This window comes from Dufourea novaeangliae, unplaced genomic scaffold, assembly GCF_001272555.1.
Source record: "Dufourea novaeangliae isolate 0120121106 unplaced genomic scaffold, ASM127255v1 scaffold90, whole genome shotgun sequence".
Taxonomy (NCBI): Eukaryota; Metazoa; Arthropoda; class Insecta; order Hymenoptera; family Halictidae; genus Dufourea; species Dufourea novaeangliae.
Window position 1 is genome coordinate 678763 of NW_015373969.1, and position 27597 is coordinate 706359.

At 41.4% G+C, this 27597-nt stretch overlaps 1 protein-coding gene across 1 annotated transcript in view; it reads right to left on the reverse strand.

Annotated features, from left to right (window-relative positions):
- LOC107186811 (pyroglutamylated RFamide peptide receptor-like) overlaps nt 1–27597 on the reverse strand; it is a 43592-nt gene that overhangs the window by 7151 nt on the left and 8844 nt on the right. Inside the window, exons 3-5 of the mRNA XM_015574750.1 lie at nt 7194–7315; nt 3353–3476; nt 1562–1767 (exon numbers count right to left, since the gene is read on the reverse strand). Coding sequence (XP_015430236.1) covers nt 1562–1767; nt 3353–3476; nt 7194–7315 — 452 coding nt within the window. The remainder of the gene's footprint in view (nt 1–1561; nt 1768–3352; nt 3477–7193; nt 7316–27597) is intronic.

Here is a 27597-nt window from a genome sequence, read left to right on the forward strand (position 1 = left end):
ATGACTTACCAGAGGTGGTACAGAGAGAAATGACGGGAAAACGAGATTTTCCAGTGGCGGTTTCGTAGATTAAAATAAATTTTAATATTCAAAGCGGAAAATGCTCGTGACTCCGGGAGGGCTAACAGCGTTAGATGCGAAACGCGTTCTTCCGTGGGGCAGTCGGACGTTTCTAACGGTCGCGCTAATTAAAATGCAAATAGAAAGTACAAGACACCGCGGTTTCCGACTTTTCTCTTATCTTTCTTTATTTGCCGCGGTTAGTTTATCGCTCCGACTGCATAATGCATGAACGGGCTAAAAAATTGTTTTAGAAATGTGCAACGATACACTTTGTATTTTACAATATATTTTGTAAGATGATTTATGGTCAGTTTCGTGGTTAGTTGAATTTTTGTTTAAATATCAGATGGTTCAAGGATCGATTCAACCGCATAAAGGGATGAAATAATGAATTCTCAATTTTCTACGATTAGAAAAAAAATATTACATCTAAAAAAATGGAATTTTCTACTAAAACATTTTTCCTACATTTATCTTCCACGCAAGAATCTTTGACTTCCTAATAGTCCGGAAGTCGAGTACGTCGCGTTTTCCATCACCTGTTCCTGGAAACCAGCTCGGGAGAAACTCTGACAACCGTAACTAATGCACACGGGTTTTCAACTTGGTTCGGTAAGCGAAGAAACCCCCCTGAGACACAAAAAGTTCATGCTGCAACCATGAATCGATACACGGTATGTTCCATAAAAAAAAGTTGCATCGAATACCGAGACTACGAGTTTCCGTTCTGAATAATGAAAGAAGGAACAAGTTCTTCCGTATTTTATCCAACGCCATTTTCCGTTAACTTGTACATTTCTCAGTCCCAAGTGGACCCAGAGAGAAGTTACCACGAAACGTAAACTCTTCGAATAGCACGCGACACGAAATCTCAATGCCGCGTGGCATTTAGTGAATACAATTTCAATTAAAAGTTTCGCAGTTCCGTGATCTACGTAATAATTCTATGGGACGCGTACGTGTACCAGGTCGAATTTATGTGTCTGAACGCCAATTGAACCGGTTTCTGTTTGTGGAAGCGTCTAGGTGGCAAAGACTAGTGAACCGGCACGGATTTCAATTTTCGATAGGGCAATACGCAACGTATAGTAAATCCTCGATTATTCTGCATCGACGACCTTTAGCCTATCGTCACGCAAGCCCTTTTGGTCCCTAGTCGATCACAATTTTGATCGTGGACCCACAAAAATAAAAATCAGAGAGTCACTTTCAATCAGCGTGATGGAAATATTACTGCATGGATACAATGAATTACATACTTTAATTATTAATGGTGATATATGTATAAACTGCGGGCGTTTATGCCTTTATGAAATTCCTTCCTTCGAAAATGCAATAGACTAAAAGTTTCAATAAAGTTTAATACCATTTATGTATTATTAGAAGCATAGTAAATCCTGTCGTATAGAATTCAAAGTTCTGATCTATTTTAATTTTTAAACATTAGTATCTGAAATTGTGAATTTGCATAAACAACCAGTTCTTAATGTTAACTTACGCGTGTCGAGACGTCATATGGTATCGGCGCTTCATCACTCGCCAGATCTCCCAGCAAATTGCCGTGTAGCAGAAAGCCATCACGATCAGAGGTAGGACGAGAACGAGCACCAGCATGTAAACCTCGTGTGCACGCCATAGAAGTCCTGCATCATTGTCTCGGACACACCAATAGGCGATTACCCGCATTCCGACTACTCTGTGTGTCTGAAATATAAGTAATAATTACTTGGTACATTATTCACAGGCAAAGTCTTACGGTAGACTGCTTATGATAGGTCTTCCAGTTTTTAATTTTAAGAAGAATCTCCAGAAAGTATCCAATCGTCGATAGACTGTGGAATATTAAACCCAACCACCGAAGACACCCGGGATAACGGGAGTAATTAACGCGGGCAATTAAAAATGAAATACGATCCGGTCTGCCACTCGCGGACTCAACTAACAGCAAGAAGTATTCCGAGGTGGTTCCCCGGATGTTATATCCTTCTACGCGATTCCACAGAAAAGTATAATGCACCGTGGTTTTAAGAACTAGCCGAATTATCGTACTTATTTTTTAATCTTTATTTGAAAAAGGTGAGTTTATCCAGAGAACTGAGAAGCCCAAGGGACCATTTTGGAAGAGATCTTAACACCGCGATGGGAAAAGTATGATTATCGATAGAATCAATTTCTCTAGTAGCACCAGTTTCACTAAACCGTGAAGAAACTTTATTAAAACGTTCGAGACACATGCACGAGCATTAAGTAGGTCTCCCCCAGGGATCGTATATAGGAGCGTTTTATCGTCGTATATGTACGCGGCATTTGCTTTACGAGCAGCGTAAAACCGAAGTTTCTCCATGTTTCATTAATTCTTTACTGCCCCTTCCCCACCAAACGTCTCTTTTCGTGCGAAAAACAGAATTTATCGTTCGCGTGGCAGTTGCATTTGCAAGCCTAGAGTTTAATTAAAAGTTATAGTTACATGTCCTACGATTAAATGAAAAGTTTAGAACGGTCTTGAATCTAAATCTGGACTCAGAATCACGTAGACAGGAAAACAATGAAAGTAGACTGGCGATAAAGTATCCAGAAACTTGGTGTAATCTGGCCAACTCGCGCAATTAAGTTATCCAGACGTAAAAGTCGCTGAAAATAGTCGGAGAGGCAGAAAATAGGGGGAGGGGGGTTGTTCAGAGGGGTAGAAACTGATCCAGAGAACATGATCTCGCTCGATTTTCCGCCCGCTGGTCCATCGTTCACCCCCTATGGCAATGTGTCTTCTTAACGCTCTGATAAACAGGCGTCTTTTACCGCGATCGAACTAACGGCGGATGGATGCACGTCGATTTCGCCCACGTTAGACATCGTCGATCTCTATGTCCGCTTGCATGGATCAACGGCAAACGTAAATGGAGGAGACGCGTAAATAACTTTCTAGCGAGCTGCACGGAGACCTACGAGTAGACTATGAATGTATATGGAAATGTAGAATTTTATCGATCAATTTCACGAAACTAAACACAAAGAAAAATTAATTTACCCTGTTCAAGATGCTGGTAGATTCGGAATACAAAGAAAATTTGAATAAACTCATCAACATTTTTTAGTATAATGAATGTTAGAAGATGTCTACTTATAAGAGAAAAGAGGATTCGATTGATCGATGCAAACATTGGAATAGGGTGGTAGGAATGGCTCTGAGAGTAGTAAGAGGTAACGAAGTATCATTGTAAATAATTAATAATGGTTTTCCAGGTCTGAAAGATGGTAATAATCATCGCAATGGAACGAAGTTGACGCTCACCTGTGTGAAAATCATTGGAATACCGAGCAGGAACGAGGCCACCCAAGTTATAATCACAATCTTCCGAGCCTGGCTTATAGTGCACGTGTACTGGGCTCTCATTGGATGAACTATTGCATAATACCTGAAACACAAATGGAATTTCCAATTAGTTCGATGCCGATAAGTATGAAGTGTCAGCATCCGGATTGGAACTTCCAACGCTAGCCTTGTGTAGTCGAACGCAACCACAAAGTTTCAAAGTGACACGAACGTGTAACTACCGACATTGTTTTTTATAACTAGTTCCATTCTATACACTTCCTTCTTTTAACTAGTCCCATTCTACACATACTTTGCATAGATTTTCATAGAACAAATGAAATTTACGGGGAACGAGTCTGGTGATTCTCGACGGTGCAATTTTCCCCTAATCTTACGAGCTCTCCCAAATCCCTAGGATTATTAAACGATCATGTAGAAAAACGAACAGAAAGAGAGAGAGGTGGGATAGAAAGTAAATAGTATACTAAGAAGAGACGATGAAACCGGGTAATGGCGCGAAAAATCTCCGCGAACGATTCGTTTTACGGCCGCGGTCATTTCCGTTTTCACTGCCCCCTCCGTTTTCTTTTCCTTTTTTTTTCTCTCTCGTTCCACGCCCTTGCAATTAAGCGGAAGAAGAAAGAGCGGCCTCGATTATCTTGCTCCCTTTCGGTTAAAAGGGTCTATGAATACAAAGTGTTTCCTGATTTCCTATCGATCAGTTCATCCCCCAATCACGTAACTCGGAATGAATTAGAGGGTTTTTATTCTACGCAGGGTGGCGAACGCTGGGATCAACTATTGGAAGCTTTGACCAATGATCGAGGCACTGGGAAGAGTTGAGCAGAACTTTATGGGTATTTAAACAGTTAATGAGATCAAATAATCGTTTGCTAAGTGTCTACTCGTTCAAGAAGAAGTATTATTTTCTTATAAAAACTGCGCTGCAATGAACCCAACAAAGAGAGTGCATCGATCTTCTCGGTTTTCCCTTTTCTCATACATCACCCGGATAAAATATCGCAACCTGTGCCTGCCTACGAAAAGAAAGAGAAACACGGACAATCCGCGAGATTTATTCCGTTTGGCTCCGCGTGCCACGATAAACAACAAGTAAGTCGAGCTTCGAGTGAAAGGGGGTAGGGGGGTCAAGATCGATTCAACGTGCCAGAAGAAAGCCTCGATGATAAGACTGTTCAATTTACCCTGAAATCAAATAAATTTTAAGCATGGCCGCGCTACCGAGGGAGAAAGCCTGTTGGATCACACGCGCGACGAAAGCGTCTAGGGGGAACCATGTTTTATCGGTTCTCTATTACGACGATACGTGAGCGGCAAGAACGAGTAAAAGCCTCTCAAGAGAGAGAGAGAGAGAGAGAGAGAGAGAGAGAGAGAGAGAGAGAGAGCAATCATAAATCGGATGCTCGCTGACGGGCCAGCTTTTGCTTCGACCAACGGTTATCTAATCACGGAGCAACAGTGAGTACTAGACGCAGAAAATATCGACTGGAATTTCGAAAAACACGGCATAGCCTGTGGCGGCTGATTCCCCAAATGAGTTCTACATTCTCGAGGAAACTTCGTAGAGGGTGGAAAATATGAGAACAGAACGGTGTTCACCCCCCTATGCGTTGGAATCACGTCTCTCAGACATGGTAGTACCGTTTGGGAGGCGAAATAGTCGCGTAGGTCCCAGTCACGTAAACAAAAGATCGTCACGTGCTGATATTATGATACGAATATTACGCACAATGTTGATACATAGTAGGTACCACAAACTAAACTTGTTTTTGTTGTGCTGTTAGAAATCATGTGGTTACTCCAGAATGTTAACTTTTTTTCTTCTAAGTAATAAACTGCAATGCAAAGGATTAACAGGATCCAAAGAAAATAAAAACTTCTTCAAAATTTATCAAATTTGTATGTATAGTTTATTCTACAGAATCGTGTCTGCTGTAGATGCATAAAATCCGCAGTGTAGTCGTGAACCCCAAGAGTTATATCGTTTGAATAATTTTGCGTGGCAAGTGTATAAAGGTCGACCAGAATTACCCGCGAAGGGTTGATTGAAGAGGCACAAGAGGAATCCCGGCGATCCTGCAATCCGATCCGAAATGGAGAAGACAATTCTCAGCCCTCCGCGTGCTAACAGCCCACGAAGGGTGACGGAAAAGAGAAAAAACGGGACAAACGAATTTGCTGGAATTACGCCAGAAGACGTAAGCTTCCAGATGAATTTTCCGTGTGCGCCCTTTTACTCACAGCCGAATACTTCGTCGAGGGAAATTGAGCCGGGGCTCTGTACTCGAAGGCTTTAAGAGAATCGTGGAATGATTTTTATGCTGATTGCGTTTCACCTAATGTAGAAATATATCGTGGTGGGTAAAGAAACATGAAGAATACGAAAAGATAGAAAAATACATGATACTAAGGATCAAAACACCTCGAAACCCAAGAACGTTTCGAATATTCGAAACTTTTCATTTTTGTTGTAATTCGAAGTTCTCGTAACCCGGACAAGAAAAAATTTAAAATCGATGAATAAATCCCGAATATTTCGTTCAAGATGCTTCGTGAATGATCAGTTTTTGAATTTAAGGATATAAAATATAAGCAAATTGGCGATCAGTAGTGATCTCATGAGAGCTTGACGCAATTTTTTCAAATTTAATTTTCAATTACTTATAATAGTATTATGTTGTTTCAATATCTTACAAAGTTTTAGATTCAACTTCCGAGAATTTAAAAATTTGGTTCTAATCCACCCCTACAAGATGTCATACATACGCCTAATTCAGTATGTCTCCTCTTGCGACCAGGTCGATGGTTCCTCGTTCATCAAACGAGTTAACGGGATACCGCAATATTTAGCAGACTCCTCGATCATCGTCAAGTATAAAATTGCTTTCATCGTGTATGTGTGTGGGACAGACCGTGCTATTGGAAACAGTCGCTGAACATCCGCTAAATTTATAACCCCTCGAAGCTTCATTAATCCCGAACGAAACGGAGAGAACATCGAGAGTATTAACGAAAAGAACTTTAAGATACTGCTCCGGATAAAATTGCTGTGCTGATCCAAGGAATTAATGGGGCCGTTTCTTGATAAACCGAGTGCCATTACAGCGAGAGAGAGAAAGCACTTTCAACGGGTGCCCCGCACGAGGCCATAAATAAGCTGAATTTCAAGCAACTCGCGAGCGCGCGAGACGGGTCGGCGTCAATTAAGTGAAATTATGCGCAGTCCTGGCGATGCTTCGTTAAGAAGTTTCTTGGACTTGCATTCTTCGAGGATTATGATACTAACACCGTGGCCACGCATTTTGGGAAAAGGGGAATTGAAACTTTAACCAGATGGATACACTTGGGTTGAAGCACACACACAGCAAAAAATACTTTCTTCGCTAAACAGAGTTCCAAGGCAGATGACTAATACACATCCTTCGTGTATACATGGATACATTTTTGTCACAAACACACACACACATACACACACAATAAATCTTTAGTTAAGTAGGGGTCTTATTCTTAGTAAGAAGTATAAACCTCGATGTTTTTTCTTAAATGTAAACCAAGCATCGCTATTCATACAAGGTTAGTAGGGGAAGTTCGGCAATCAAGTTGAAACACTGCGTACGGTACACAGAGTATTCCTAGTTCGTGTGTCTAGACGTTGTTCACGTGTTTCTATATCTTCGATAAAGATAGACTTCCCTGAACACATTAGTGGGATATGATCGAAAGATATTTGGCCAGTGCACGCGATCGATTTGAGGAACAGGCTACGCGCACACAGGAAGTAATAAAGTCACTTTACCTTTCAATCGACATCGCGGTCAGCGTGACGACCGAGCAAATTGCAGACACGCTCTGCATATAATGCACCGCCTTGCACAGGAACAGGCCCATGGTCCATGTGTAAGAGAACAGCTTGGCGACCTGAAACAGACGATCGATGTTTCGTTAGATAAATTCAATTAAAGTAAATCTTGAATGTTCGAAGAATCCACAGCACTGAAAAGGATAGGTTCCCAGGTATAACGTTAACTTTTTAATAAGGTTTAGCACAGTCAAAGAGCATGAAATTCTGAAGCCAATGAGATTTGTTTCAGCCACATATGGCCATTTTACTTTATGAAATATTTGATGTTCAGTACCGAGGAGCCTTCGAATACTGAACGAGGATTCTCTTAATATCCTTGCTTCGATGTTTCTTCCAAGCTTCGATTCCATTCCCTGTCCTTACGGTCCGTACTTTCAGCTATCTATTGGAGACAAGGTCCCGAAACAATACCCCAACGAGAACAAAAATCCGCACGATACAATGAACCGCAAACAGTGCAACGGAAGAAAGAAGTCTGAATAAAGGAGACTCCAGGAAGAACGTTCACGGGGGCTGAACGTGTTTCATCAACTCCGTTTTCAACCAACGAGAAAAGAAGGAACGCGTTATTGAGGTATGCTCTTTGAAGCTGTTAATGAGCGCGAAATACCGCAAAACTGTCCCTGTGCGTTGACCACAGGCCTCAGGCCGCCACATGGATAAATTGAAGCACTTAAATTGCATCATCCTTTCCCTGAAGGAACGAGCTTTTAATGAAAATTTCCATTTTACTCGCGGTATACGTACACTCCCCCCCAGAAGTATTAGAACATTTATCGAATTAAATGTTACAAGGTATTACGAAATTGCTATAGGTCTGAAAGAAATATTGTTCAAGGGATATGTAAGTTCAGCGGTCTACATTATGTTACTATTTCTATCATGTAAAACGGCATACATATTTATAATTCTATCAATTTTGCGTCAGTCATGTCGTTATCGATCTGTCCTTAGCGAAACAAATGTAAATTTTAACCCGCTAACTATATTTGTCTACTACATTAAACGCCTATTTTATCACTTTAGTGACAATATCTGCAACATTTCTTGCCGAGCAATATGAAACTTCACAACGCGTTACCTCATCGATCCCAAGGGTCCGTCCAGTGATCTCGGTCCGCGATACGGAGTAATTTAATCGCCAGTGAAGAATTACGGTGATTAAAGTCGCGGTTAACGGATCAAAGAGATCAAAGAGTACTTCAACGAGTGGGGTAAAAGATGTTCCAAGAAAAAAAAAATCGTCCCAAAGATGCCCTAGAGCTGTTAGAAGGATAGAAGAAAGCGCGTGATCCTCGTTTCTAATTCGGTCCGACGAAAGTCCAAGCCGTGAGCGTCGTCCTCGGAGATAAGGAAACGCGGACAACCGTGGGGAGACTGGATGATCTCAATTGCTCGACTTAAGGTCGTTCTTAAACGCCGCTGGGGCCAACATTGATCCTGCACGAGGGACGCAACGAGCGGAATTAACGAATTTACAGCATCGAAATTTCGCTAGAACTTTCCCCCTAGAAAATTCCACCGGGAGGAGGGGATTTCGAAAATCGTGTACGATCGATCGATCGAGGAAATGTCGGGGACCAAGCTCGTCGAACACGACAACGTCCTTAAGTCGTCGGATAAGAGAGAAACGGAAGCGGGCGAGAATTCACGCGGAGAAGCAATCAAGCTCGAGCAAATACCTGGATATTTTCGATGTCGAATGAGTCCAGTGATGGTGTGCTTGGGAAAGAGAAGTTGGATGAAAGGGTTTTCAATGGATTTGTTGGCGAACAGAAGCGGCACGTCGCCGAGGAATACATTAAGACTTCGAAAGCCAGGGAATTGGAATTTATGAATGGAAAAATGGGAAAATTAACCCTGGATAATGGAAATTTGATTAGCTTCTGGATTAAATCGAGCAATAGTGATGGTGAAAATGTTTTGGGATGATGGGTGAGTATCTTTCTATATGTATAGAATATGTTAGGTGCAGCCATAAGTAGTCCATTATTTCTGTCAAAGATATTTCTCGATTTTTCACCGAATAAAAATTGCGTAGGGTGTTGGAGAATTATTATGAACATAAATGAAACAGTATCGATCCTTGATTTCCATAGAAATGAATAGTGATTTTCTGAAGAAATAGTGGATCACTTATTGGTACACCTACCTACATAGTAATTTCGGCAGTAGTACAAGTCGACGATAAGTCGGACCGACGGAAATTGATAAGATTACTTTTACATGATATTCATACATATTATTATCAACATACTGAGATCCAGTACAGAAAATTGTCTCATTTTTTATCTCGTCCTCATTTTTTAAACATCCGCAGTGTACCTACTCATAATACTTTCAGAAATTCGTAATGAGAGATTTTCTGCCGGGAACAGGAAATACTGAATAATTAAACGAGAAAGGAAAGATCGAGACGATTAATACTATATAGAAACAGTTTCGCTACAGAAGGAAAGAACGAAACACTATTTAAATTATACAAGCTGTCCCTTTAAGTACAGTAGCAGGGGCGTGTAATTTACTGAAAACGAAGTGAAAATTTTCAGCGCGAATTTAATTACGCTCGAGCCCGCCGACACATTTTTAATCAATTTGCGGGAGCATTCTAGCGCTATATGGGAATTTCAAAGTATCTTGTAAATCGACTGAAACACGCACAAATAATTTTGTTAGTCGATGCACCGTTCGAGGGAATATTCGCGTCGCTTTCCCGGCACATTCGTGTTTTATTATGCGCTCCCCCCAGTGCAGTCGGAGGTCCGAATGAAATTTCACCGAATACGCAGCTGATTTGACGGAGGCGTGATTGGATCAAGAAGATAAAACTTTGTGATTTTTAAAAACATTCGTGTCCGTGGCACTATAATCTTTGAAACCTGGAAATTAATAATGAAGAGAACCAAATTCTTTGCTGCAAATTTAACAAAACGACATGAATTCTTTCAGACATTGTTTACTGTTAGTGGCGTTGATTCCAAGAGAAGGGTTAAGAAACCAAGAAACGAGCCAGGATTATTGGATTAGCAGTACCAGCGGCGTTCGTGTAACGACACTAATTGAAATTGATGTCATTAGCGTAAAGTTTAGTCGATTAAGGTAATTGAATGCAGTCGGGACGCGACGTAATGCGATTACTGATAGCTAGAAGATTGCTGCCCAATCATCGCAGCTCAGATTAGACTTGAGCTTCGATCTAAAAAAAGAAATCTTAATGGATCTCTGGTTGAATCGAGCCATGGAGAGGAAGAGCTCTAATGCAGCGAAGTAATTATATATTCAAGATTTTTATAATAAATTATTACATTGCAACAGTTTGCCTCGACTTCCCGCCAATTCCACGATCCGATTTAACGGGAAAACTTTACGAAAAGATCTCTAGGCGATCGTTTTGTGATCGCAGCAGCGATGTTACTCCTGATAATCGAAGATTAACAATAGGTGCTAATTAGTATTGCGCAGTAGGGAATAAACCGAGGTAACCGGACGGTTCCTCCGCTCGATCAATTAGCGTTGAACTAATTAGTTAATTATCAGGGTCGATAATCAAATCGATACATGGACTAACATTCTGGTCACCCTAAACTTTGCTGTCCAATTCGGTTTAAACTTCCTGTATTTGCTATTAACGGAAAGCTATCGAAATTTCGAACTCCTCGAGGGAAAAACCTTGAAACGAGTGAAATATCGAAGGGATCGATTGAGAATAGAAAAGAGGACCGAGGAAGAGGGAAACTAGCGTCGAAGGGATGAAAAGCGAGGGCAAACGTAATCCCTTTAACCCGGCGTTCGTTATAATTAAGTTAATCCGTTGTTTATTATCATGCGTTGTTATCGTCCCGCGTTGTTCCTCTCACATTATCGCATTACGCGGCAGCAGCGGCGTTCCTACCTGCGCCGGAAGATCGATATTTACCATTGTGGTGTGTACTGCTTTTTCAGCCTCGTAATACGGTGGCAGCCATTGTTATACAATAAATAAACGGCACGCGGTGCAAATCGGAGCGCTTGTAACTCCCGGAATCCGAGATTGGCGTACGCGAAATGAAAATTGCCCTGAATCGCACAGTCGACCTGTCGTTGAAATACTTGTTGATTCTACGCTCTACGTTCCACGACTACGACTTATTATCTGTCACAGTGGAAGAATCTAGATAAATTGAAAAAAGAAACATTGTATTAACAGCTTAGTAGATAGGACAATTCTAATCCTCCTGAATCAAATAAATTTCTGTGTACCTTCCCATGCAGTAAAAAAATCCAGTTAACGGGTTAAAGGATCGAGTCCTAGAATCTGAAAGTTGTAGTGATCAGAAAAAGATCAGAAGAAAAAACGTTCTAATACCGTCAGCTTTCGTTCCATTAATGAAACATAGAACGAGAGAATATTGAACCTGTATATTCCATACAAATGTATGTACATCAGAAGCTATCGAAGTGAATCGGCAATAGAGTATTTATGCTTCGATGGAAACGGGATTATAAAAGAGTACGCACTCCAGCCGTCGATTATCCCATTCCAGGCGATCCATTAATTGCCCTTTTAGCACAGGACGAGCATTAACCCCCATTCCGTGAAGGCAGATTAGCCATGAAACGACCAGACAGGATTTTCGCGACGGTGGAAAGCCAGTTTTCCAGAGGACGCGTGGCGTCATCGAGACAACGCGATATTGCAACCTGGTAATTAGCAAACGCGGCGGTTCGTTCCGGCCGTTTCGACGTCGCGTTACGGTTTAATTAAGCGACACCTCGGGCATCGGGGGCCGGCGAGCAATTTTAAGGGTCAACCACGTATCCAGAACCAGCTACAATGTATTATTGATCTCTGACGCAGCGCACGTAGACTCCTTGGACGAAGGATCGATCGACTGCTGATGAGGACAGCATCGAAGTTTTACTCGCTAATTACTGTCCATGGAAGGTGCAATCGAAGTGAAACTATTCCACAGAATCGATTTACATTTTGTTGGAGAAGACGTGAAATTCACGAACACGATAGTCGCTAACTATCCATTCCTTTGACACTTTCACGGATAATTAACACTAGAAATGCCGATTTTTGACTCGGTGATAGTGAAGAAGTTTGTTAATTTATCTATTTTCTTATTTTCAGCACCTTACTCTTTTGCCAGCGCGATAGAAAAAGAAACGTGTTCATCCATAATAGTTCTAGTGTGATACAATAGGGTTTCCCGATCGTTGAAAAGGTATGTATTGGCGACACAATCTCGCAACAGGAGCTGCACAGCTGGAATTTTCACGCTGAATATAAAATCGAAAATTTCATGAAAGAGCAATATTCTCGCGGTAGACCGAAGTCAAAATTTGTTATCGATTCGAAAACACGGTCAAACTGAAACACGCTGGAATCATTTTTTCCCAATTTGTGGTTTTCCACTGAAATCGACACGGCACAAGGTTGGCATTACTTTTCGTTTTCATGACCACTGTACAACTGCGAGTGTAAGTTTCAGCGGAGAGAGAAAAATGCTAATCGTTTTCCAGCGACCGCAGAAAATTCCGTCGCGAAGTAATCGCCTGAAGAGAGTAGAGTTTTTTTCACCGTTCTGCGACCGAGAGAATTCCAGGGACGAGTCGCGACGGTTCACAGAATATTCCACCGAATTCGATAGAGGAAAAGTCGCAAGAAATTCGCCACTTCGTTAAAGCAAATTCCACCGTACAAGAAAAACCACCAACATGATCCTTTCATGGCGTAGTTTCGGGAGATTGTTTGGATATGTGAACTGATCACTGCTCAGTTATCAGTCCTGGTATTTTTAGTTGCCTCCTTCAACTCTTTTCGATTCCTGTCTGTCGCCTACGCAATTACATTAAAAAAAGAAAAAAAGTCTCACAGGAAATTTTTTACCTTTGACGTCTATTCACGATACCTCAGGTGCGCCCCTTAATTTCCACCGAGACCTCCTTCCGGCTGTTCGTCTTATTTTGTTTAATCCGCTTAGCGAACGCAATTATTGCTGCACGAAAAAGGGTCCAACCACCCTAATGAATCGAGCGAATAATTTGCTTTCTGTTAACAGAATGTACCCAGACAAGAGCATAGTTAGTAAACCAATTATCGAGGACAAAGTGCAATGAAGTTTTCGTTTTACGATTAAACTGGTGCTGCACCAGGCAGCGGGGGTGGAAATTTAATGGACTATTATCACTGTGGCCAGTGTTATACGCGTTCTTTAATTGTCTCATTATCTACTCGGTGACTCGATCGATTCACCCCCCATGACAGGCAAACACTATCGTAATCGTTCGATCGATACGCGACCGGTATCGTACTACAAATAATAACGTCCATTTTTGAACCACTTCAGAAAGGTGGAGGTATACAATTAAATGTATATGTATTTTTCCATGTATGTCCAGCGATTACACTGTAAAGGCTGAATCAATCGAAATAAAACCGTTGGATCTTGAAGACAATTTTCCGGCGGTGGTTCCGTTTGCAGAAACTTCCGACTTTTTTGTTTACTACAAACTATTGTATTCATTCGTGAATCATGTCCTTCCGAACAGTTACTGTCGAACTAATGATAATGAAAACCATCTTACGTCAGTCCATTGACCCATCAATATTGCTTTCCACACTAAAAAGTGCAAAGTAAAAAAAGTTTTTTCAAAAATGTGTGTAAAATCTGCTGGTACGAATCTGAACGAGCTGGCGCATCGTCGAAAAGTTCTACAAATCTCGCCCATACAAACATTCCCCTGTGAAACGATAAAAATTTGCGAACCCAGAAACTCCGCGGCTCCATTTACAGCAGTTTCGGTGCGATGCACAACTGTACCGGCGACACTTCATATCTCGGGATCCTGAAATTCCACGGAAAGTCCCGTGTTTCATCCCCGCACTGTGATCCTTGCAAACCTGGATGCGATTCAAGTTACGATAAAATAACGGAGTTAAACCGTGGAAGCAGACCGGCCCTCAATCACGACTAATGAGAATATTTCGCAGTGAAAAGCATTCCCTTGCAAACGATTTACGACAACGAACAAATTAACAAATTTCCACGGTTATAAAAGCACTCGTTAAAACCGGTCTTTCTCCACGGAAATATCGTGTTTTACGGTCTAAAGTAACAGAAATTTATAACACGTTTAGATGGTATCAGATAGATTTAGACAGTAACAGAATTTTTCTGTTCGTTTGGAATCATTCGATCAGAGTGATCATTCTTATCGAAAAATTTTTCGACTCAATCGATCATGTAGATGAGAGTATCATCTAGCCTGATAAATCACGAGTGATAAGGGATCGACTAGCGAGGCTAACGATACCGACACTGAACATAAATTACCTGCTCGCTCGGGCTGTTTCCGAGCCGACATTTATGCCGAACAAGATAACCGCGGCACACGATGACCGCGCATCCATCAAACAGGTAAAATATCGTGCTATAAATCGACGCTCCTATACGTTCAGCTTAGCGTTGAAAAATTCGAAATAGAACTTAATAAAATTTCCATCAGGCGCTAGGAGGAATTATTAAATGATCTTTCCGTCGAACAGAGAACCAATGCATACCTGAAAAAATAAAATGGACTTTTTACTTATTCATATGTATCGCCAGTTAATATCCCTCACAGAAAATAAAAATAGAAAACCGACGAGTAATTTGTACAGCAAATACGTACATTCAATCTACGCCTGGAGAACAGTATCTGTCCACCAGAGCACACGAGTTTTCCTTCGTCCAGTAAATAGGTAACGCATACAATAGGGTGCACATCCATTCGCTGCATTGGTACACGTTCATTTATAAAAAAACTTTGCAAAAAGATTGTAAACGAGAAGAGTCGATCAACGTTTCTTTCAACTCGGTATGTGAAGATTCTCCAAGAGGGTGCGAGTATTAAATATAAGATGATATACGCGGGACGCAAGGGCCTGTAGGAGACATTCTTGAGGGAGCAACGATAACTTGAATGGAACATTTACCTCGCTGCTCCTTATCCACGGAATTTTTCACGCGCGCGCGCGATGAAAGGCATTTTTCTCATAAAGTAGGCCAATTGCCTCGTGTGCCAGGGACAGAGATTCACCAACACACGAGAAGAAAAAGACTCTAGAGAGACACGCTTATCCGCCGATAAAATGTTTCGAGTGCAGTTCACGTTGCGATCCCTGGAGATGCACTTATGCACGGGCTTGCAGGTTCATTACACGTCGTTCATCAGCCGATCTAAACCTTCCTCAGCTAAGAAAATCGAGTAAGCTACACGAAACTTTCCATGCAAAGTCAAAATTTCGTGCAAGAACGCTACCTGCGCAATACTTCGATGCTGCAATTTAAACTTAAGGGGTCTAGGCAATCAAATTTGGTAGAAATATAACTTTTCCTTTGGGAATTAATTACTAGAAAATTAATACCTGCCTAGTGTCTTTAAGAAGCGTTGTATGTATGCCTCGAAGTTCACCGAAGAATTCTAAAATAACTAAGTATTCAACCTGTCTCGTAATTTACGTTCACGGAACACCATTGTCTCGGAGCAACGAAATGCAATTATTCGATAAAATGAGGGACTTTTGACGACGAAAATTCGTAACTTCGTACTGAAATTTGCAAAGGAAAATTATCTCGACCGGAAAGATAGCTGCAAGAGATCGCAAGCTTCTGACGTCCACGAGACCTCGAAACACGTGGGTGAATTGAATACTCCGCAACAGCGTGTCAGGTGTGCTCATACACGGTAAAGGTGAGAGGCAACGGAATCAGGAAGGCAAACCAGATTTCTCACAGAGACAATTTCACGGATCCACGAATATTGCTCGGTGAACGACAGAGGAATGCGGGCAACAACCGACTTGCTTTGAATAATGGAACGTCGGGCGAAGATATAGAAAGGTTTCTCGTAGACGAACGAACCTCCTAAACTCGCGGAGTTTCTTCGCCACTAGAACGTTCGTGTTTCTCTACACCAGGCTTCGTCCAATATTAACTTTTCAGGATATGAGATTGTGACGCGCATACGAAACCCTCGATGATCCCTCGGCAATGCTCGTCGGTTGTCTCATTTTCCGTAATTTTGTCATATCGCGACGCTATCTTATATGTTTCCATTTCGTCGTAACGAGGAACAAGCTGAAATTCGGTCTGTCGAGACGCGTAATTCAAATTTTCGCGGATCCTCGAGCAGGAGAGCAACCACCACGAAAATTCCGCGGTGAGGTCTTCCTCTAATGAAAAAATCCGGAGGCAACGAACGCTCCTTCGTTGTTGTAATAACCCTGCTGCGACCTTCGGGTCTTTTTTCTTCTTACTGATTCTTGTTTCATTAAGAATTTTACTACTCCTTAAAATATCGAGCTTAGAAAATAAAATTTAGAGAACGAATTTTACATACAAGCGTCATTTTTGTTTCAAGGACCTTAAGTATGTATTTGAATCGAGAAACGCAACAGGGTTAATTTCCAAAACAGAAAACATCGTGAACGCAAACGTTGCGTTCTACCATGACGGCGCGCGACCGCAACAAATCTTCCATGGGCGAGATTAGGTCACAGATTCTCATTACGAGGCGCGTGCCCTCCAGGCGGGAAAAGTATTCCGGTCCTGTGGTTACAATGCTCTTTCTAGCTCGATCGAAATGATTACAACGTTCGTACCCCGTGACTCTCTGACGGGAAAAATGGTCGTTTCGTTTCGCGTTTCCCGGGCAGGAACAACGTTATCTGGGAAATAAAACGCAACATCGTCAGGGGAGACGTTCGCGGCATTTCGTTCGCGTTCCTTTTGCCCTTAAACAAATTTCTCCGTCGCTGAAAATAAATCTTCTCGCATTTATAGAACCGTTTAGACGTCAAACTCTTGCAATGGAAGAACAGCCTTTGCAAAAAAAGGCTATTTATCATGAAACAGGACGAAATTTAATGAAAATTCCAGGGATGGGTTTTTCGAAACCCCTCGAAGCCTAAGAAAATTTGTTAGTTTCGAGAATTCGAAACTCTCGAAACCCAAGCAAGTGCATCCCTCTCTCTCTCTTGTTTCTCAGAATGCCTCATGTTTTTAGGGTATAATGGGTAAAGAATGTTGCCAGTTTCCGTTACCAAGAGACATCCGCCGTCCAGTCACGTCACCATTATCGCCGGGGATCTAATAAAAGACAGCTGGATTAGACGACGGAACCGAAGAATAATAAAAGGGGAAGGGCCCTGGTGTTGTCCTAACAAAATACTCAAACGATATTGATCTCCTTTCTCGAGCCGATTAGCTGCAGTTCCACTGCGAACGAGCTGATGACGCCTCTGGGGAAACTTGCGGCGACCCAATTTTCTGTCCAACAGTCGCGAAACTGTCGATAATCTCAATGAACCTGATGCGAGGTAACCTTCAAGTACGAAAGACTGTGCTTAAAACAATCTGGTATCGAACGTTAAAATTCAGAAATCCACTACCGGTCAAAAGTATGGGACGACCAGAGTTGATAATTGATGTAACAGTAATCTATTATTTTGTTATGAAATAATAAAAGTTACAAAGTGTACATCAATACCGTAATTTTTAGCTTTGGAGTAGCTAGAATAGGAATATGGAATGTATTCTCTATGATTCGTTAAGAAGAGGAAAACGATGTCCGTTCGAGTAACGGCGACCCTAGCCAGCAATCGGTCCCCGTGCAATTTCGACACCTACTCGGGGCTCTTTCACGACGGCCTATTTTTGCCCACGGACCCGGTATATACACTCCGTTTTTTCCTTCCAACGGAATACGAATGAACGCCGCCACGGCCAAAGCATCTGCGGAGACTTTTTTTACGGTAACTCCCCTGGGCACGACCCTCGGAGATTTCGGACGGAATCACGACCGTACGGACCAGGTTTCAGGAAGTCTGAACGCTACAGAAAGAGAACAAGTAGATCTATACACAACAGCCAGCGACAATTTCCTGAACGCTTGGGAAAATTGAATTGAGGTATACAGTCGGGACGTCGATACCCTGTTCACGGAAAAAGGAATAAGACCGATGGGGAACGAAGATTCGGAAGTGAATCATTATGGTACAATATTAGGTACTCATTTTGACTGAATAAGTATTGTGAACATTGAACATTGAATATTGAAGAGAAATATGTTCATAAGTTTCTCATGTTTACCAATCCAATAGAAATAGATACACGTTCTAGTGTTAAATAGTAAATTAATATTATGTGAATGCATGTGAAAAAGGGATATCGATTTACGATATTCAATTCTGAGGATCAGCAACGGTCTCTAATATCGAAAGGTATTAGAAAGTTTTCAATCAGAAACCCTCCGTATAATAACAAATCCATGGTGCATGGACCGAAGATAAAATAAGGAAGGACCTGCAAATATCGACAATAAAGAAAGGAAATTGCTAACCACAGAAATAAATATTCGGATAGGCCGGTACAACACCCCAAATATCCTAGCGAAACGACTGCTCAAAGAACCCATGGGCAACCCGTAGGACCAAACACTTTGACACGTTGACTGCCACAGTGAAAAGGGTCCTATACTATATATCCACACACTTTATTTCGTTTTTTAACACGTTGACTGCCACAATGAAAAAGGTCGTACATAGCTAGACACACTTCATTTCGTTTTTTTTAAGTCATAAATCGTCGAAAATTAAAAGATCTGCTTATTCTCACTGTTCAACCACATTATGGCGTGGATAAAGGAAAAGTCATTTTGATGAGTAACAAATGATTCGTGAAGGATCGTCAAAATTCATACGAAAATCTAAAAGAACCACGTCGGGCATGGGGAACTTTAAAGGGGTGAGAAGATTTTCCCCGTCGTTCTCGCCAACGCGGCGGAAAATTGGATTCAATTTACGTGAAATTTCGCTGGCCGACATTCCGTCAACAACCTCGACTTTCCCGCCTACTGGTCCGTATAATGTCGGACATTATTATCATTTTTATTCGCGACAACGTCTGACGCGGGACGCCAGGATCTTTGGGAGGGAAATCCTCCGGTGATTTCCTCTCGCAATGAAACTTTATGGTGTCATCGTGAATTCCCAAAACTACGGGGCGAAATGGGCTCGACGGGTCCGTCGGTTAAGTCGAGCCGAAGAATTCGACGACTCCCCGGAATGAAATAGGTATTCTCGAGCTCTCTTCTAAATGCATGAGTCGCGCGATCTTTTCAGGTTTTCGTGGCTATTCGAAACTCAACAGTAGCATACGAAACGCGAATTTACGAAAGCATCATCGATAACAGTGCTTGATAAAAAGAAATATAGCAAATGAATACAAAAGTCTCTTGTGCAGATTTTCTTTTTTAAAATTTGTAGACACTATAGAGGATAAGAAACTAGAGATACTACGCAACATTACTAGTAGAACTATAAGTAACACAACTATTTTTATTTTCACATTCCCACACAGGAATACTTTTGCTCACTGTTCTGTATTGTGTGTGTATTTTTTTCTATTGCTCTCTTTCACTGTTGCTATACAGGGTGTCTCACCTAACGTGAGCCACCTTGAGTGTCTTACTTACGTTGATTTTACACATTTTTTAGTATCTTCAAAAGCAACTGATATATTGAACGTGCTCACATTATGTGGGTCACCCTGTATAACGAAAAGTAAATAATAAAGAATACTCCTTTGTTTCCCGAAAGAATAAGAAACAAATATCACTTTTCTGTCCTTAAAAAATAGAAAGAGGAATAAATATAGAACGGTAGCTAGAAAACTCCTTTCTTCCAGGGCCTTATCGACACACCCAGCTCTCTAGAAATTTTCCAGAAAATATATGGCAGCTACCGGGGATTCGTCCGATGTAAAAACTGTAATATTCCGTCATCTTTCTTCTCCATGAAAGCATCTCCTTGAAAAGGTAGCGAGAACTACCCTTACACGGAAGCATTTTCTCTCCCGTCGATAGAACGTTTTCTCCCTCCCAGGTCTCGTTCGTTCGAAACTGAAAATTGCGATTCCTGCCTCATAACAAAGACACAACTGAATCGAGGTAAGGGTGACTGGAGAACGCCGAGTGGCGTTTCACAATTCCGAATCTCCAGATTGGCTCCATTACAATTCGTGATTTTCGAGGCGAACTAAATAACCTGTGAAACGGTTTTATAGCCCCCGGCCGATACGAATCGTTCCGCCAGGAGAGCTACGATTGAATTACCCGAGGTGAAGGATTTCGGTACGAACAGACTGTCGAAAAATGCAATAATCATTACGTAAAGTGATCGAAACGTTTACGGAACGTTTTCACGGCGCGCTTGTTATGTTCACGCTTCAACGTGGCGACCAAATAAAGCTTCTGTTTCAGTTCGGTTCTACACACAAACAAATACATGATATGTTGTCATATAATGTTTCATTTCGTAACTTCTAATACGTCGACATATGGCCACAGTGGGAACGAAAGGGTTGAGAAAGCAAACTGATCACTGGCGAAATTTCAATTGAGTAAATTAATCAGTCTAGTAATTAAATTGTTCGATTGCAAATGTTTCCCAATTTAGCGAAAGTCTACCCCACTCAGATTGCGATTCACACGGGCCAGGCGATCGTGCAGTAAATCGTACGATCGTACGGCAGACAGGGTTGCAAATAGGGCGCATCTAACAGCCGTGCAATTTACGATCACCGTTGTCCGATAAGGGTCGCCATTGGCCGACCGTCCGGGTGTTGAGTTGACTTATCGCTCGCCACTGATAAAGCGTCCGACCCGTCGACAAGCTTTTTGATCGTCAATCACGGTATCGGCTAGCCCCGAACCAGTATTAAAAACGTCATGAAAATGTCGATGAAACAGACAAAGCCGTGAAATTCAACATCTCGATTCTCACGTGCAAATCGAAAACATTCAATTTCAAGAAATTTTTTTCATTCCGATTCTTTTTCATTTGAAATCGACATGCTAACACATTCACAAATGCAAATTTTGTTTGCTCAATGACGAGTATAGTCAGCATTAAACAAAGAAATCCCATCTTTTCATGACAAGTATATTCAACATAAACATCGAAAATTGTTTCGATATTCAGTCTCTTCGTTCACGACAATTCCAAGCACTTCTCTATCGAATAGTTTCCTATCTGTGTATCTGAATATTCTATTCCCCATGGAAACAAGTTAAGAAATTCCATCGAGAGGTCCGAGAGAAAGGAGAAGAATCCCGTGAAGAATTTCCTTCTTCCATGACCGCGATTCCATTCTCGTATCGAATGGTCAGGTGAGCTCACACTTGAACGCATGTTGCAACACATTGCGTATCCGCGACGAATTACCCAGCAATTGTCCGGTAATAAACCCACGATGCATTCCGTTTGTCACGTCCACACAGGAGTCGAGTGTCGTTAGCGCCGCATTGTTTAACCGCGATGGTCAACCACTGGTTTCCAGGAAAAGGCAATACACCGTCGATAATTATGATACTTGAATTTCAATGGAATTCTAGTAATTCATGGCACGAGAGAGACTAGTGGGTTGATACCAAATCAACAATTACAAGTTTTCCTGTTTAAATTCCGATTATAGTTCCGTGTTACGGAAATGATTAACCTCTGTTTATGGCTTAAATAAACATCACTTTACAACCTCGTGAATGGAGCTGAAATTGGGTGTACGAGTTTTCATCGCGCTAAACCGCCCTTCCTACCCCGTAAGGAATTTTGATCGATTCGCTTGCTGAATAAACCACGCTGTTGGAGTGTACAAAATATACAGGGTGTCTCACTTAAATGAGACGACCTGTATACACCGAAGCATTCAGAGCAAAATTGTTGGACGTCTACGTACAATGAATACATTAATAGTCTTTAATAAACACTCTAATAGACTGATTACAAAGCCAGCAGTCAACGAGCGAGAATAATGTTCGTGGTGCATTCAAGTTCAAGAACGTGGTAAACAATGAATTAATTAACCAGAGAATCGCCCGAACTATAATCAACACGCAACAGAAGCTGAGATTGCAGTACGCGCATTAAATGCGGGAATATCGAACAAACCAATGGAGAATACGCCTACCAGTTCGTAAATACACGCCATTAATATGTAAATTCGTGTGTACGGGTAATGCCTCGGGAGGCAAGTAATAGTCGTGGAACTCGAGCACCACGCGGAAGAGCTTAAGAAATCTTCGACGGGAATTCACCGGAAACAATCTTGCCCTGTACAACAGCGATGGCTGGAAAATTCTTGCCAAATATGCACGCTAGTGGTACAAGCCAGTCTGTAGCTTGGCCAAAAGTATCCGCGGAACGCAGCTAACCACGACGAAGTAACCGCTTCGTGTATAGTTAACGATAGTTTTTTAAGCCAATTCCAAAGTTATAAAACGTGCAAGTTGTTTTAATCCGTTGCCTTACGATTTTTATGACTGTACTCTCAAGAATTACAGTGACTGAAAAATTCGTTCACACACTTCTGGAATAACAATTAATGGTCAAAAAATTTCTGCAATTTCTATTTATTTTAAACGAGATCAACCTCCATTAACTAAACGCATATATTTTCGACGATTAATGAAATGTAAAAAAACGAAATAAAGTATGTCTGACTACCTACGACCTTTTTCACTGATGCAGCGAAAATGTTACTACATTATGAGTTTTAATATGTGAATCATAATGCATAAATAATATTAAATTTTACTGGAACATTTATTTTGCTACGTTTTGCAAGTCAGGAGACGCCATAAATGCATACCAGCTGCAATATCGTAATCACTGTGCGTAATCCAATGTTATAAATAAGGCAATGCTTTGAATAAAAAGAATCGACAGAATTATAACCTATTGGTTTCACCTCTATAAACAAAACAGAATCATCTTGTAAATCACATTTTTCTTCTAGCTCCAGAATTAACTTTGAACAATCTTGAATCGAGGATTAATATAATTCTCTTCCCTTTTGCAATATCGCGACCAGCACACAGATCGTGCTGGGTTTCCAATTATCTCGCGCGACACAATTTCAAAACGCAGCAAACTTAACCTGATTTTTTCACGTTAGAACTTCGAACACCTGGAAAACGATATTTCGTGTGCATTCTACATGTTTGTCGTCGGTAATCCACCTATCGGAACAAGAATCGCATTTCAATGAAAGGCGAGAAACTTCTAATTCGTTTCCAGTTACGCGTACGACTACGCTTTCTATTCTAATTTATTCGAGCACGAACGAGACCGAGATGTAAGCCCGAATCGTCGTAATGGCCGGACAGAAAATGAGACAAACACTCGCGGAGAAGCTTTTGTTCCTCGTGAATTCAGCCTAATGACAGAGATTCGAACGTGTTTTTGTTTCGAGGATCGGTCTCCAATGGAAACGATCCAGTGTCAAAGTTGTCGCGTGTTTGCGCGGACGACAAAGGGAAAAGAGAGTGAGGAAGCAAAAGCAAAAGTCTTCGAATTGTGAGCAGCCAATGGGGCGATGTATTCGACGTAAAGTCGAGAGGCTTTTCGTGCGAAGGGCTCGTTTCAGAAGTGTGTCTCTTCCATAAAAGTGTAGGGGAGAGACGGAATTAATTCCCACGGAAATCCTTCACTGGATCATTAAGGTCGATCGTTAAATCATCATCGTAAAAGTTAACCCCCGGAATTCTAAGCCTAGGAGGCTATCGACAGTGTCTCGGATCGCCTGGCAATTGGTGAAAGTCGTTTAAACTCTCGTAAACGTGCACACGACCACGCGACCCTTCCATTATAGAATTATTAATTACCTGACAAATTATTAATGCAACAGGACACGGAGAACCGTGTGTCGGAGGGCTGAAGTATTAATAAATACTGGATGAAACAAAATTCTTAACTTCTAGGGTAGATAGTACTTGCCTAGTTATGAAAAATCTTATTAAACGTGGTTTGTCAAAAAATTAATACGAATTGTAGAAAACCTTCGGTAACCAAAAAAAAAAGAAATGATAAGGTAATCTATAGTTTAAATGAGACCCATATAATGGAAATAAATTCCATTCGGAATAATACTTCCTGTAATGCGAATCTCGCAGGTTTCATTCGAGAAATTAGCCCTCGGCAGGTTTGAACTTCCGGAATCATAACTTCGTTTCCGGTCCAAAGAAACAATAAAACGCAGGAACCACCCTCGCCACTCTAGCCCAATAAAAACCAGAGAGACGAAGAGAAAATTGCGTGAAAATTTGATCCATCTGATACAACGCAACAAATTTCCAATGACGCTCAACGGGAGAAAAGGGGTGAATCGTTCTGAAAATCCAATTTCCCAGTAAATTAGGAAACAATCGAATTATTCCGTAAAAATCACGAGTACACGCGTTTCAGAATTGTTTATTCAGAAGTATCGCCGAGTATTTCGCGAATCGATGCGAGTATTTTCAAGTCGGGAGAGATCGTCGGGTATTTTTGATTCGCGAGAAAGGTCGACGAGTATTCTGGGAAAGAATTTTTGCAAAAAACAGTCGTTCACGAAACTATAACGGAAGCAGTAGGGGGGAGAAAGACGCTCAGAAATATCTCCGCTCGAAACGTCTTCGTTCCGACTTTAAGTACACGAAAGGATTTAGCAGAAGCCAGGCAACGACCATAACTCAGAATGGAGGTATAACAAGCAAGAAAGTTCAGAAATGTGAGTACATCCTACAACGGTTTTCGGTCTGTCTAGCTTCAACAGCCTTACGTTATTGTGGCTGACGTAAATTGCAGTATTATATTAATGTCGTGTTCCTCCGTTGCCTTCACGCACGTTAGGAAGAGTTTCCTCGAGTTATACGCCGAACACCGTCCGCGAATCCACCGACGCCCGCGATTTATATTTGTCTGACGTTCGATTAAAGGTACCATCAAATTTTTATTTCGACCGCGAAATCGATGGGATGAGAAGCGAAGGAACGAGCAGCAACACAGAGCTGAGACGTTATATCACAGAAAAAGTATTTTTACGACAAGATAATAACGTGTAATATTCTTCTGAAAAAAAGTAAAACGTTAACAAGACCAAAGGGAAACATAGGTAAGCGATTCGTAATTCCATGAACTGCAAACGGTGAATTCCTGATATAAATTGGCCTGTATAGATCACCGATCCGAAAAATTGTATTCGAATAGCCGTCCGTGTATCCCACTGCAATTTCGAGAAAGTGCGACCGTAAGAGGCTTCTCTCGGTGAATTATACAGCAACCGTGTCTGTGCCCCGTGACAAGCGGGGAAAGGTATACGACAGGTATATCCCTAACATATGGAATTACGATGTATGTAGGTATATGTATACATACGTTATGGAGGGGTGGTGTCAAAGCAAACGAATGACAGAATTTCCGGCTGTATATTCCTAACTTCCGGCGGCATCGATCGTCCTCCAGTTTATTGGCGTTTTTTTTTCTTCTTTTTTACCTAGGTCGAACATTGGCGATTGCTCCGTTCCCACGCGTCACCTTTACCAAGAACATTACCTTTCCTTTTACCCCCATTCTAAACCATCGTTACATATCATGCTCTCGCTTCCGTTCCAGCGTTTTTTCTACTGAAATATTCAATTGGTAAACGCTCGTTTGCTCGCCTGGGCCCTCGTTGACACAGGTTGGGAAGGGGTGGTCGATTGTCAAAAATAACGATTTTATTTTCGATGAAGCGTATATTTCTCGCGCGAACGAACAAAAAGCTTTTGGAGACGCGATTCCCGAAGAGGCTTGTCACCGTGCCAAGGATCACTGCCAAAGAGAGGACAAGAGTACTCGATTCCACCAGCGATATTTAGCTTTTTAATCCAACGAGGGGAGTCTCGTTTACGACGATGAATCGCCCCGTTAAACCCATTCGAATCTTGTGAGCTTCTTGGATTAGTAATAGGGTGGAACGGTGTCAAGGTCGGCCACTGGCTGGCAAACGTTTCCGCGTCAACGGGAAGACGATTCTCGTCATTCGAGGAGTTACGGACAGAGTCTTTCCATTATGGCCGAGATCCCTGATATTTGGAACGGAGAGGTCTCCACGGAAACAGTTTTCGATCGATATTTCTTTCGACCAGTTCGGAGAATGTGTAATAAATTGACGGTAGGTACAGAATGTAAGGTTGAGACGAGAGAGGAGAATTTAGAGAAAATGATAGGACACCGTAGGGAAGAGTGGATTTTAGAACAAATTAGGATTCGATATGTTTGCCTTCGGTGTCCGTTTTACGTAGCATTCAATAGGAAGCACTTCTACGGTACCGAAATACAAAAATTCCTCTTGTGAAAGTTTCACGTCCTCGAACTTCTGATACCTTGGGAAAAAAGAAGAAAAAGAATGTTTAGAGAGTTTAGACGGTCGTGGGAATAGCAGATTGTTCTTCTGGAATTGCAGAACAGATACAAAAATAATTCTCGTCGAGAGATCGTTCACGAGGCTTTCTAACGCGAACGAGGCTGAATAAAAGCGGAAACCAATTTCTCTCTAGTAGTACAAGCATGTGTGTGATCGGACGTTCATTCAAGGGACGCACACACGCACGCACGTGGTACCAGATGTAATTAGTCGAAGGATAATTTGGATAAATATCGTTTGAACGACTAACTTCGTCTTCGCTACATGATATTCTTTCTCTGGAACACCATAACTTCATTTAACTCTTTTAGTACCCGAAAGCCGAAATATCTATACTATGAATTAAAACTTTTTTTCTCTCTCTCTCTCTCTCTTTCTTTCGTAAACTATCAGACTCGAAATCCTTTTTATGACACGAAAATAGGAAAATTTCTAACATGAATGTGTAATTGAATTCAGTAATTTAATATGAACTTCATAATTTATAAGGAATTGATATTCATTTCCATTAATTCATCGCGGAATGTGTCCCAAGAATTTCATTACATATCGCGAAAAGGGAACTGCTCCCATATATCTTTCGTAATGACTCAACAGTCCGCGAAATATCGAGTAAATTGCTCCGTAGTGCAAAGGCTCACGTACATACCTGTTGCATGTCACGAAATCGAGCGATCGTTAACACTGGACAAACTATCGATAAAACATTCGATAGAAGAAGAATGCAAAGAAATCGGTGGCACTACCGCGAAAAACCTTTCTGTCGAATGGAATTTCTACAAGATCATATATTTCTGCCGCTGGAATTGAATCTATACATATATATTGTGCAATACTGTATTACATGTTATACATATTGGTATATTATGCAATTTAATTTAGTACACATTCAATGCTAGTACTTGTAGTGTTAAAAGTCAGTAAAAGAAGATCCTATTAAGTCCAAATATTACATTCATACCAGCTCGTAGCTCTGCTATTGCTCATTCATCCTTCTATCGTGTCTGACGACCGTCATTTGGAACGGTGAATACGGCTCAATCCCGTTAATTGAAATGCCGTCAATTTTATAATCGGAGCAGGAA